Raw genomic sequence first — 13,658 nt, 5'->3', positions numbered from 1 at the left:
TTCTATTCCTTACTTTTGAATTCAAAAATGGCGAAAATATCAAAAACCATTCCTCAGAAAGAGAAGGCTTCATCTTCACAGTGTGTCGCCGATGAGGCACCGGCAGAACCACGACCTGAGGAGTGTGTTATCGGGGCGTGCGTCCTTACTTCAGATTTTACGATTGATAAAGGTTCATTGGTCCCTGGCCGGTGTGAGCCGGTATCGAGGTACATGTGTTCGATAATCGAGAAGCACCTCGATCTGTTAAAGAAGGATTGCAATTGGCGTGAAAAAGAAGTAATAGTACCTACCCCTGACGAAGATATCACTTCTTACGTGAAAGGGTTTTTGAACGTATATACTTACCCTTTCACTTTGGGTCCCTTCGATTCCGTCATTATTGACTTCTATCGAAAATATCAGGTAACCCTAGGCCAGGTCCATCCTTCTTTGTGGCGGATCATTATCCTGATCCGATATTTTGTGAGCAAAATCGAGGGGATGTCGTTCACCCTCGATCATCTTATCCGGTTGTACCGTTCCCGACTTTTTTGAGGAGGGTTAATAAAACTCCAGAGTCGGGATACCAAGGCTCTGTTCTCGAGTATTAACGAGGACAGGGACCGGGGTTGGATGGGCAGGTTCGTTCGAGTAAGGACTTCGGACCTGATCCCGACTGAAAAGATGCCCTTTCCCGAGGAGTGGAATATAAAACGTAAGTGTGACCTTGTTGTTGCTTCTATTTTGTTCTTCCATTTATTCTCTTATCGACACTCCTCCCTTTTGTGATGTAGCGATTCCCTGGATGCCCAGAGTGGTTCCCGATCTCAAGAACTGGGTACGGGCTCTTGTTTCGACCTCCACATATGCCGAGCTCTCATGGCGTGATTTGTCAAAGGGTCGGTGGGAGGCAAAAAATCACGGTAAGCTCATTTCTCGGACTCTGATGATCCGAACGAGGCGTTTCTCAAAATAGTTTTTATAAGGTTTCCATATGCAGGTTTGGGTAAAGACGCGGTCTTGAGGCCTCTGTCCAATGAGGAGGACGTTTTGACCTCTGTCCCAAAGCCGGTGAAGGAAAATAAAAGGACGAGAGCCTCGGTTCCCGAATATCCAAAACCGAAGAAGAGGACGGCTCGTAAGCCGAACAAGAATGTCATTCCTTTGAAAATGGAATCCGTTTTGCATCTAAGGGAAGAAGAAGAAGAAGAAGAAGAAGAAGAAGAAGAAGAAGACAATGAGTCTGCGCTGGCGGTCCGAACGAAGAGAGCCACCGATGCCTCATCGCCGGCTGGATCGATGATGCTCTATGAGTCTCAGCCTCGAACTGAAGATATACCGGAGAAAGATTTAGGTAGAGTCCTCGAACTATCGGATGTCTAAGATGCCTCTCATCGGAGTTAACCGGCAGAGGTTACAATCGAAGAGCCTCTCGAACCTCTCCGAGCCGAGGGGAACGCTTCAAGCGAGTCATTTGGGGAAGCAGCGTTCGAGGATTCGCCTACCTTTCCCATATTTTCCGTAGATGTGATTCGGGAAGCTCAAGCTCTGGGAGCCCTCGATCTAGACAGGCCTCACGATGAAGAAGATCCATTTTTTGACTTGTTTACTGGTATCGAGGACGTTGCCGGTGCCGGTAATGAATCAGATCTTTTTCACGGATTGTGCCAGGCTTTGAATCAGATGAGCCTTTACAATTATTTTGTCGGTACTGTCTTTATGTTTGTTTTTCGTTAACTTCGCTTCTTGTTTCTTTGTAGGCAGCGGCAGTCCATCGAGAACAATGTTCTCCTTCCCAGAATGAGCTGCATCGATACGCAGCCGACCTGCACCGCGCTACTGATGAGAGGAACTCCCTTAGACTTTCCTTAGGGCAGAGAGAGGAAATAAAAGACCTCCGAGCTGAGCTGGCCAAGGCTTATCGAGATCAGAATGATTTGTCTGAGCAAGTGATGATGCTTTTGAAATCCTATGGGCTTGATACCGGATCGATAGCTAACATTTTGGTCTCACAGCTGCAGACAAAAATCGAGATGATCAGGAAGCTTCGCAAGGAGGTCGACGTGATAAGGATGGAGTCCTTGCGGTGGAAAGAAGGTATGGACCGCTTTGCTGCAGAAAAAGAGACCGCTCGAACCCAGTTATCGTCGTCCGAAACCCAACTTCAGAAAATGAAGGGAAAAGGCCTCGTTCAAGCAAGAAGAATTAAGGATCTTGAGGCTCGATTGGCCTCTGTACTCGCCAAGGCCGAATCCGATGCTGAAAAGGCAAAGGCCGATGCGGATGCGCTCGTGGCCGTCTATCAGGTCGATACTGAAGCTGCCCAAGTCCAGGAAAGAGAGGCAGCCGAATCCGCTGATAGTCGAGTGTATTGGGTCGTCGAACTTGCTAAGTGCCGATCTAGAAGGGAAACTCTCGATGAGATTCATGCTCGCGGCTTTGATCTCGCGGAAGAGATAAAAGGGCAAAAGAACTCGATGTTGATGCTGAAGCTCTGGTTTTTTATGGTGATGACGACGACGATGGGAGCAAGAGCGGATCCGAAATTGGGGGGAACCTGATAAAGAAGAGACCACTCCCAGTCGAGAAATTTAGTTCTTAGTTTTTACGTTGTAATCACCCATGCAGATAAATTTGTGTATAGACATATCTCCCCTTTCGCCGATTTGCTTCTGTTTTTGTTTCCCGTCTTGCGAGGACTTTATTTGCCTTATGAATGTTTCCATAATATTTTAAATAACTTAATCAAATTTGGACCTCGTAGCCTCTGTAACCGAGCGAGAGTTTACTCAAACTTGGGGCAATGTAGCCCTTTAGGCTTACTAGTTGTCAATGATTCGATCTTGAAGAAATATAGCCCGTGGGCATAATGGTCGAGCGAGTTTTTGCTCGGACTCGAAAATGTATCCCGTAGGCCTAGTTGAGTAAATGATTCGAACTCGAATTAATGTAGCCCGTAGGCTTAGTCGAGTGAATGATTCGAACTCGAAATAATGTAGCCCGTAGGCTTAATGGTCGAGTGAGTGTTTGCTCGAACTCGAAATAAAAATAGCCCATAGGCTTGGTCGGGTAAATGATTCGAACTCGAAGTAATGTAGCCCGTAGGCTGAGTTTCCTACACTTCAGGATCTTTCAATTGATAATTGCCCCAAGTTGATTGGAAAGTTGCCTGAAAATCTTTGTTCTCTGACAAGTTTGAAAATTTCAAATTGTCCGGAACTCAATCTGGAGACGCCTATCCAACTTTCAAGTCTAAAAAAGTTTAAAGTTGAAGGTTCTCCTAAGGTTGGAGTTCTTTTTGACGATGCTGAACTGTTTTTGTCACAACTACAGGCAATGAAACAGATAGTTAAATTATGCGTAAGTGATTGTCAGTCTCTTACCTCCTTGCCTTTTAGCTGTATGCCAAATAGCTTGAAGAAAATAAAGATAAAGCATTGTGGGAAATTGAAATTGGAGTCATCAGTTGGTGATATGATTTCTGGAGGAAGTAACATGTTTCTGGAGGAATTGGAACTTGAAGGATGTGATTCTATAAAGGAGTTGGTCCCACAAGCAAGCTATTTGAGTGTAAGCAGTTGCCACGGCCTTACCAGGCTTCTGATTCCCAACGGAGCTGAAGATCTCATAATTTATGGATGTGAGAATCTTGAAATATTTTCGGTGGCTCAAACGACGTCGTTGCATACTTTGGATATTAGCAACTGCGATAAACTGAAGTCGCTGCCAGAACATATGAAGGAACTCCTTCCATCTCTTAAGGAATTGGAACTGTTTAATTGTCGAGAAATAGAGTCCTTTCCTGAAGGAGGACTGCCCTTCAATTTACAAGTCCTTCAGATCTGGGATTGCAAGAAACTGGTGAATGGGCGAAAGGAGTGGGGTTTACAGAGACTCCCCTGTCTCACAGAGTTTCCTGCTGGTGAAAAGTGGGAGTTGCCTTCCTCTATTCAAACTCTTTCGATAAGAAATCTGAAAACATTAAGCAGCCAAGTTCTCAAAAGCCTCACCTCTCTTGAATATCTATCTACTGAGAATTTCGGCGCCTCACTATTCAAAACTGTCATCAACTCAATGCCTAAATATTCAAAACTGTCATCAACTCAAATCTATTCCAGAATCAGTGCTGCCCTCCCTCTCTCTGCTGCCTATCTGTCATTGCGGTAATCTCCAACCTCTTCCAGAATCAGCGCTGCCTTCCTCCCTCTCTAAGCTGTATATCTATGATTGCCCTAAACTCCAATCTCTTCCAGTAAAAGGGATGCCCTCTTCCATCTCCCAACTATCTATTTACTGCTGCCCATTGCTCAACCCACTCCTAGAATTTGAGAAGGGGGATTACTGGCCAAATATTGCTCATATTCCCACCTTACATATCAATCAGGAATACCTGTGATGATTAAAACGAAGGTGTTCTAACAGATGTAAGTTTTTCTTTTTCTTTTTTTCTTTTCAAGTAGCTTTTTATTTTTCGTTACTTCTCTTTGCTTTTCTGTTAATTCTTTTCCTTTACAACTCCTTACTCAGTTGGTGAAAGGAAAGTTGTGCTGAAATTCTCTATTGAATAGGCAATGACCTCAACTGTGATCTGTCATCAGAATGTTAGTGAAGAATCATACTTCTCTTTTGTGTGTAATTTGCCGGCATTAGTACTCTTTAATCAGTCAGTGAAAAGGGCTAGTCATTTCTCTTAAGTCATCCACTGCTCTTAACTGTCAAAACGTTTTACATCCATTGTTTTGTGTATAGCACAGATTGACACTAAGCTATACGTTTTACACGTTTTATGAAACTTGATTTGCTTCGAGTAATTCTTTCTCTACTGTGGATTAATCTTCATAGATTTGATATAGTAGTTTAAGGCTTCACTCTCTTACGGTTTATTTGTTTTAACAAAATCTTCTTCTTAAAGATTTTCACTTGATTGCACTACTTACAGGTTTACTTTCCAACATATCTTAACAGATCGCTAATGCAATGTTTGACGAATGAAAACCAGTTTGCTAGGAGTCTCTCTAATGAATCAATAAGTATTTATACTCTTTTCCAGTTAAACCCGACCATGAGCAACATGATATTCTTGTCTTGATTAAGAAGAATGATTCATCGTACTGTGTGAACTTTCATTTCCAGTAGAAACTAGAAATAAATAAATTTGATGGTATGTCAGAATGATGTAGCTCCCCGCTATTATAGATGTTCAATTTGCTTCCTATGACATGAATTATGTTTTGCTCTTCATTAAACACAGAGCTCTATGCTAAAGCTCCATATAGAAATTATATTTCTGTGTGTGTGTGTGTGTGTATAATCATCCGAAAGTTTTAGGAAATAGTTAAACTTGCATTGTCAGGAGTCGACAGCAATACCGCTTCAGATATTGTCTCAGCTAGATTGTTTTTTTCATTAATGTAAGAGTAATTTTTCCTAACTGATAGCAAAAACATGTGTCCCTTTTCAGCATTCATGTGATGCTAATTCTCTCTCTCTTTCTGTAGTTATTTTTCAAGTTTTTACTACTTACCTTTGCTTGCGTGTTAATTCCTTTTATTCGTTATGTCTTGTTAAGCAGTATGTAGCGTCTATTTGCACTGTGAAGCCGAGGAAGCGTCTTTGCTCCAAATGAAATTTGAGGTTAGCTGTCAAAAGAGTTACTTATATGTTGCAACTGCAGAAATCTTTATACATTATGACAAAAACTTATTATAAATAGGATTTAATAATTTGCTCTAGAAAGTAGTTAGCAAAATGTCATATTGATAAACTAGTCATCTTTTATCCTGCACAGATAATTGCAATTCATGTATTCTTGTCATATACCTCATTCTTTGTCTTACTTGATTAATTTTAGTTTATGTATTGCTTGAACTTTCATCTCAATAGAAATTCATGTATTCTTGTTCTTTCCCCTTTTCAGTGAGTTGAGCAAGGAGGAGGTGGTTTAGAGTAATGCACATGTCCACTATTGAATGCGAAGCTCTAACAGAATTCAAAGGTATACGCGACACAAAGTTTGTCTCCTATCTATAAAAAATAGAAAAGTTTGCTTCCCAATATGATTATCAGATATCAACTTAGCAATTATTTTTATCAGGATTTGGGTAACAATATGCAAGCTATTACCGCTCTTAGCTCCATTGGTGATTGGAAAGTTGTGCTGACATTCTCTATCGAATGGACAATTACCTTGAATGTGGTCTGTCAGCAAAGTGTAAGTGAAGAAAATTACTACTTCTCTTTGATCACTCTTAGAAAATATTGTGCAAAATTTTGTATGGTAGTTTCTTCCAATAGATCAGTTAAAAGAACTAGTCATTTCTGTTATCAATTAAATCATCTAGTGCTATCAACTATCAAATAGGTCCATTTTGTTATAGCCGAGGAGACACTAGTTTTGTGTATTATACAGTTCAGCCTTGATTTGCTCTGAGTAAAGTTTTGCTGCATTAACATTCATTTTCTCTACCAAGTTCTTCAGCTTAGAAAATTTCACTTGATTGCACTACTTTCAGGTTTTCTTCCAAACTATCATGACAAATCACAAAGTATTGTTTGACCGAACGGGAAATATGTTGCTAGAAGTCTGTCAAATCGATCAGTAAGTTTTTGTTCTCTTTAAATTGAAAGTTTCTCCAAGTTGATTGGGAAGTTACCTGAAAATTTCAAAATGCCCTGATTCCTGAACTCAATTTGGAGACACCTATCCAACTTTCAATTTCAAAGAAAAAAATGAAAGTTGGTTCTCCTAAGCTTGGAATTCTTTTTGATTCAAAATGTCATGTTTCATTCCTCTTGATTAAACACAAGTTCATTTGCAAAGAAAATTTAGATATATCATTTGACACTTATTTTTAGAGATCAGCTAACATCACACGGAAGATCTTACACGGAATAACATTTTGTTTGACGCTTCCATGATTAAAAATTTCTCATACCAAGTTTCCTTTCCAATCACCAATAGTCACATGGATTTTTCATTTCAACATGATGTAGCTCTCTGATGTGGAGTGTGGATGAGTTTCTATTTGTTTTCAAGATATCAAATTTCAATGCTGATTGGACTCAAAGATAAAACTAAAGCAGTTTTATGTGAATTTGACAGTTCCCTACAGAAGGTAAATATCAGCATCAAGTATGCTATGTTTGGATAACCATCTCAAATATAAAGAAAACATTCTGGCTGCAGTTGAAGTTTCACATTAAAGGTCTGTTTCTCAGTTTGAGAAATAAAAAAAGCTGTGCGAATATTAAGTCTTATGTTGAGCATTGACGGTTTTACCTAAAATTAAAGGAATAGATCATGTCCTGTTTGTGCATTTACAATATCATCTTCTTTGTGACACAAACTTTACTAAAGGCGAGTACATACTCAGGATTGCTTTAATCAGCATTTAAATTGATTGACGATCACCTCATCTGGTATGCTGACTGAAGTTCTGCCCTCTTATTAACTTGCCTGCGATATCCTTTCCCTGGTAACTGGATGCACTGCAAAGAAGAAGCAAAGGTTCTAATACAACTGGTCAGATATATGCAAAAGATAAAAGGTCCAGATAAAGGCAACCTCACTTTCTCAGTAAGGTAGCCAAATTGATAAGATTGGATAAGATTTTCATTGTCTGCTTCCGTTATTTAAGCACGTGTTATATCAAATTGATTTCAAGTTGATGCGACTGTATTTGATAGCACAGACTAAGATTTTATCAGTATAGCACAATAGTTAAAACATCAGTTTTTGTTTTGAATATTCAGAGGTTTGGACTGAAGATATAAACATTACGTTATATCATGCACATATATGTCAGCCAGATGTGCATAGTCATTTGAAATATGAGTCAATCTTACTTGACAATTCTTTTAGGCCAAGTATTGCTTGAAATTTCACCTCAACAGAAATTCATGTTATTTTTTGTTGTTTCTCTTTTTACAGTGAGCTGAGGAAGGAGGTGGTGGTTATGGAGTAATGCACATGTTATCTATAAGTAGACATTTATTTGGATTGATGGTCACCTCATCTGGTATGCCACCTTAAGTTATATCCTCTCATTAACATAAGCTATTTTGTCAGTAAACTCGCCTGTAATATCCTTTCTATGTATTTCTCCTTGTTTGTTTACTAGTTGTTTTTTCCTGTCACATAATGTTTATTTGTTTCCCCAGTCGCCGGATGAGGGTTGTTCATTCGATTTCAGTCCTTTGAAGAAGCAAAAGTTCGAGTACTGTTGGAAAGGCAAGGAAACATATGCTAGTTGGAATACTTTCAAGGTTAGATAACAAACATATACTGGCAGTAGTTTTCAATTTACTCGTTAGACTTGACAGCATAACCAAGAAAGAGCCATCTCTTATTAGTTCTTTTGTTTCAGTTGATGCATATTAGCTGTTCAAAATATGATGCAGAATAACTTGGTATTCTATTTTGAGGATTTCCTCCTTTGCTTTTCTACTAGCTCGATTTGGCCGTTGATACATTGCCACTGTTGCAGTTGTTCAATCTTCTGTTCGTTGTTCTTAAACCCCAGTCAATTCATGGAAGAGCATGAATGGTCGGAAACATGCAATCTGTATTTCACAATCAGGTACTTTTTTCCCAATTCCTTTTAAGAAGACTTCATCAAGCTTGGAAAGCAAAATATATGGATGAAGATCTCCAAACTCAGTTCTTTTTCATCACGTATTGCTTTGTTCATTTTAATTTTGGAGTTTCTAACAATCCTGCATTTGATAGGTAATACTGATGAATTTTCTCATTTTCCGAACTTCTAGAGCATAGTTGAAAGGATATTAAATTGTCACCTTCCAACTTCATTTTATCTGTTTGTGTTATTTTTCCTTTCCCTTTTTGAGTCAACCTCATGTGGCAGATTAAAACTTGAAAATCAGCATTAATTTGCATCAGAAGTTGGGAAACAGAACGGACGTATCATGATGTCGTTGAAACTATGCTAGATCTTGAATAATTGAGAAGACTTCAGTTGTTGATTAATCGTTAAACCAAATAACATCAGAGATGAAATTGCAGCTTGGCTCCCTTGATGTTGCTTTGTTCTTCTAGCTTCATTATCGTAAAAAATTGATTGTGAGCTATGACATATTGAAACTTCTTGACTTGGCAGTAAGTTTAGGAATCATTTTCGTAGTCAGATAAAACCATGATTGTTGATTACTTGTCTAGAGGAATCATTCATGTTTAGCTAATCAATCAGTTATGTTCAATACTGATTGGCTAAGTGTTCTAACATATCCTTTTCTTTTGTTTTCAGTTTGGTTTTTCTGAGTTGCTGAGAAGGGAAAGCTGTTGAGACATTTAAGTTACTCTGAGAAGGGACTTTCTATTAGGCCTTTCTGCTCTGGTTATGTTTGGCCAACGGAAAGCAAAAAACGACATAATGATTGGACTTTCTCTATTGAATAATCTGAACTTCTGGATGTGAACGGTTAGAGCAAACTGTAAATGCACAAGAAAGAGAGGAGATTTTGAATGTCAATAAGAAGAGAAAGTAAAGTTTCAATGGTCTCTTATTTTCTTTCCTCAAGTTGGCTAGTGAAAGCTGTGCAGGCATTCTTTGGAAGTTAGACCTAGACTCTGTTTTTGCTGGCTTCTCCAATGCCTCCAATGGTCAAGCTTAACCAAGGTATGGTTTGACATCTGTACTTATCAATTTGACGAGTTAGGCCCAAGGTTCATTTCATCGCACAAATAAATGTAATATTGTTGCTGGTGGATTGTTAAGATAATTATTCAAAATAGAACCAACCCTTTAGTTGAAATAAAGTAAATTGAAGTTGAACTAGATAATGCATCTCATTCCTTTTCTAGTTTGGGGGCATTTGGCTTTTGACTCGGAAGAGAAACAAGATTAACCCTTTAGTTGTAGGGGGGAAACTGATAAAAGTGTTTATTCTAATCTCTACCAACTTTTACTGACTGACTGCTTCAGCAAGTTAACTCATGTTGTGAACTTTTATTTAAAACTTTTGGGCATTTAACACATTTGGCCGATCAGTTGAGAATAATTACAGCCGCTGGCCAAATATGCAAAAAATATACACTAATTCTATATAAAATATGTATATGAAATATTAATATACAAAAAATATACATTTCCCGGCAGCTCTACAGTGTAGATTTCCCAAAACGTTTCCAAGTCCAATTAGCTTCATCTCATACTCTCAGAAGAAAAAAAATGGCCTCGTGCCTCACTAAAATTGTAGTCGTCTTTGTTGTTGCTATTCTTACTAGTTCTTGGATGGCTCAAGCAGGCGATCCATATATCTTGACCGACTTCATTGTTCCTAAAGATCAGACTGGAGAGACAATGGATGGGAATTTCTTCATCTTCACTGGCATGCACGGAAGTTTTGGCAGCATTATCACAAACTTCAAAGTGACAAAAGCTAACAAGGCAAAATTTCCAGCTTTACTTGCTGTCCTTCAGTTCTCTGGCACGGGTGTCAACCCGCCCCACACCCACCCTCGTGCAGTCGAGCTCTTATTCATGGTGCAAAGGAATCTTCAGGTTGGTTTGAGGGACACTAGTACTAACAAGGTCTACACTCGGACTTTACAATTCGGAGACTTGTTTCTGTTTCCAAAAGGACTAGTACATTATCAATACAATTGTGATTGGAATAAATCAGCTATAGCTGTTTCTGCAATTGGTAGCGCAAATGCTGGAACTGTTTAACTTCCTACAACATGGTTAAGATGTAGATGTTGCCTTAAAACACCTAGCTTCGCTTCCAGCTTTCAATCAGGTTTGGATACATAATCTTGTTCCATATAGAACTCATACAGATATTTCATTCCTTCCATAGTAAAGGTCATAAACATATGCTTTTCTTTAAGACTTACCAAGTTCTCTGGAATTTTCAGTTAACCGCCTACTTCAAAGCAACTATCACGATAGAAGTATAAAATATGCTTTTCGTTATGATCAGTACGAAACATGTTTTGTCATACTTTTCATTCACTTCAACTTTTATCAGAAACAAATAATATATCTATAGATAATTAATGAAAAATGTCTACAATAGGTAAAGTTTTGATTTCAATACCATATTGGTAGTAACATACTAATTCATAATTGTATTTGTTCCTTTTCTTCTACGTTTTGTTTTTCTTCAATTTTAGTAATACTTATCTTAATGTTTGTTGTGGAAAGTTAGGGCCTTACGTTTATTTAATAATTTATTAAAAGCTAAGGCCAAAGGAAAAATCTTTCATCATTCATACACAACAAAATTCTAATTATTCTTCTTTAAAATTCATTCATACACAACATCATTCATCTTCTTTGGAAAAACAGGGCACTCGATGAGATTTTAACCGGAGCCACCGACACAAAATTCTAAGGATTAAGTCTTCCGCTAACCAATACAAATTCACCAATACAAAATCCAACATTGCTACAGAGAAGCAAACTCTGTAGCAGATGTTCTCGCTAAAGCTGCAAGTAACATGCAAAATGGAGATGTTTTTTTTTTTCTATAACTGGAAAGACCTTCTAAGGGATGCTAGAGGTTGCTCAAGGATGGATCAATTCCAGATGCCTAATTTTAGGATCAAGAGACAAAGGAAAGGGAATTTCTTGTAAGTCTCCCAATTCTTTTGGAAATTTAACTTCTTTAACCTAGTTTTCTTTGCACTAGGATCTCTCTTTGTTCTTGGAGATGTTACAGTACATGATGTGGAGATAACATGTATAATTTTGTCATTAAAAACATGTATAAAGTTAGGCATGCCTAACTAACTTGATGTAGATGGAGAGGTAAGGTTTTATGTCTCCCTTCTTCATGTGTTCTCATTTTGGATGCTAATATACAGGTTTGGGGTTATGCCTAAACCCCCACCGTCAAGGTGAGTTAAAAAAAGTTTTAAAAAAAAAAGTCTTCCGCTAACCTAACAATATAAATCTTGAATAATTGCATGTTACTCGACTCGTCTACATTATTTTAGATCCCAGGAGTGGAGTGGAGTTGCGCTTTCAATTGCATTGTAAAAATTGTTAAAGTTATAAAATCCACCATCAGGGTTGATTGTTAAAGTTACAAAATTCACATGGGCCACTATATATTCCGATATATTATGTGCAAATCAGACATAATAGATGCTAACTAAACAATCAAATTTTTGGTAATTGAGAGAGACTATTTTCTTTATCTTTCGAACAACCATCTTTATGGATTTCATATTTACCTATCGTTGAAGGCGTTATTGACAACTTATCAGGCATCGGTCAGAAAAGTTTGCAGTTCAAGCAACGAGTTTAAAAGTCTGAATTTAATGTATTTCAAGCTCATTGATATAGAGACAACCGTTCTTGAATTTCTATCACCAACCTTTATTAATTCCTTATTTGTTGCATAGATCTTCGACATCATATGGCCTTCCGGGGAAATGGTTAGCTTAGGACTGAATATTTCTTCAATCTCCAAAATGGAAAATAATTAAATTAATCGAGCTAGATGAAAAGATAATAAATTATGATGCCAGTAATAAACCTGTTATTTCAAGTTAAGGATTCATTACATCGGCATCCTTGGCAAAGGTTTTTAACTTTCCTCTTTAGATGTGATTTCCTATTTATGTGTACTTGGTATCATTTAGATGTTGAAAAGTATATCTTTTACGACCATTCCTTAATATTTTTGGGGTTACCGAGTGAATTCACAAAATTGATGTAACTGAATTAGATTGGTCAGTATCAACATTCTGACATAATTCATTAGCTGAAAGCCTGAAACAGCTTGGTCAACAACAGTACTTTGACACAATTAATAAGCTACCAACTATAGTATTGCTTCATCTTTTGTGTATAGGTTCGGTATTTTAACATGTGAGTAATTGACTACTGAACTGTCGTTAGAGAGGAGCATTAGTTTAATAAATGTAGTACTAACAGCCCTTGTCCGACTTATGAAGCAACCAATCTAAAACTCTGAAACTCTGAATTTAATGTATTAAGTTCTCATTGATACGCACGGAGTCATTTTTGATATTTTAGCCTGTCATGCCCTTGTCCGACTTATCCTGCGCCTGTCGGAATTGACATGCGTTTGTCCGACTTGTCTTACACCTGTCCAACTTATCTAGTTTAGCAAGAAATACCCAAAGAGATTAAGAAGAATCATGATCAATTGAATATCTTTAATTTTTTTACTCTACAATTATTTTAGTTGATATGCTATTTATATTCAGGTAGCAATAAAATTTTCATTGCAGCCTGTAATCGATGTCCTTATGTTTGATATTTTTTTGAGAATTCAGATACAGTAGTCTCTTATATTTGAAGAATAATTTATTTGTCTGATTCCTTTCAAACTTTTGATGAGAGGTTCCATAGGCTGGAAACAGATATTTATGATTCTATGCTCAATCACTTTTTCTATTTGTTTATCCGAAAAATCGGATAACGTTGAATTTATGTATGGTTCTAAGGGCAAGTAGATTCCTTTGATCTGAAAATAACAATACACGTATTTATGGTGCAAAAATGGAAGATGATGAACAAAGATATTTAGTGAGCTTTAGAAAGATAAACACAATGAATGCTTAATCCCAGCCAAAAGTGTGCCTTCTATTACAAACTCTCCCTTGCCTTTATAGCCAAGGATCACTACCTTATCTATAGCAACATGAAGGAATAAATATTACTAGTGGAGGACCCATGATG

The 13,658-nt window shown here is 37.7% G+C and overlaps 1 protein-coding gene and 1 pseudogene across 1 annotated transcript; both read left to right on the top strand.

Moving 5' to 3' along the window:
- Positions 1 to 666: 666 nt before the first annotated feature.
- LOC104095379 (uncharacterized) lies at positions 667 to 11,779 on the top strand (annotated as a pseudogene).
- LOC138891690 (germin-like protein 9-3) lies at positions 10,170 to 10,670 on the top strand. The gene has a single exon (XM_070175425.1). The coding sequence runs from the start codon at positions 10,170 to 10,172 to the stop codon at positions 10,668 to 10,670; it is 501 nt and encodes a 166-aa protein (XP_070031526.1).
- Positions 11,780 to 13,658: the final 1,879 nt, after the last annotated feature.

Source organism: Nicotiana tomentosiformis, chromosome 1 (assembly GCF_000390325.3).
Source record: "Nicotiana tomentosiformis chromosome 1, ASM39032v3, whole genome shotgun sequence".
Classification (NCBI taxonomy): Eukaryota; Viridiplantae; Streptophyta; class Magnoliopsida; order Solanales; family Solanaceae; genus Nicotiana; species Nicotiana tomentosiformis.
Note: the sequence above shows the minus strand (reverse complement) of the source record. Positions and strands in the feature narration are given on the sequence as shown.

Bases quoted from the DNA above. Each gene is read 5' to 3' on its own strand.
- LOC138891690 (XM_070175425.1), top strand. From the start codon at position 10,170: ATGGCCTCGTGCCTCACTAAAATTGTAGTCGTCTTTGTTGTTGCTATT.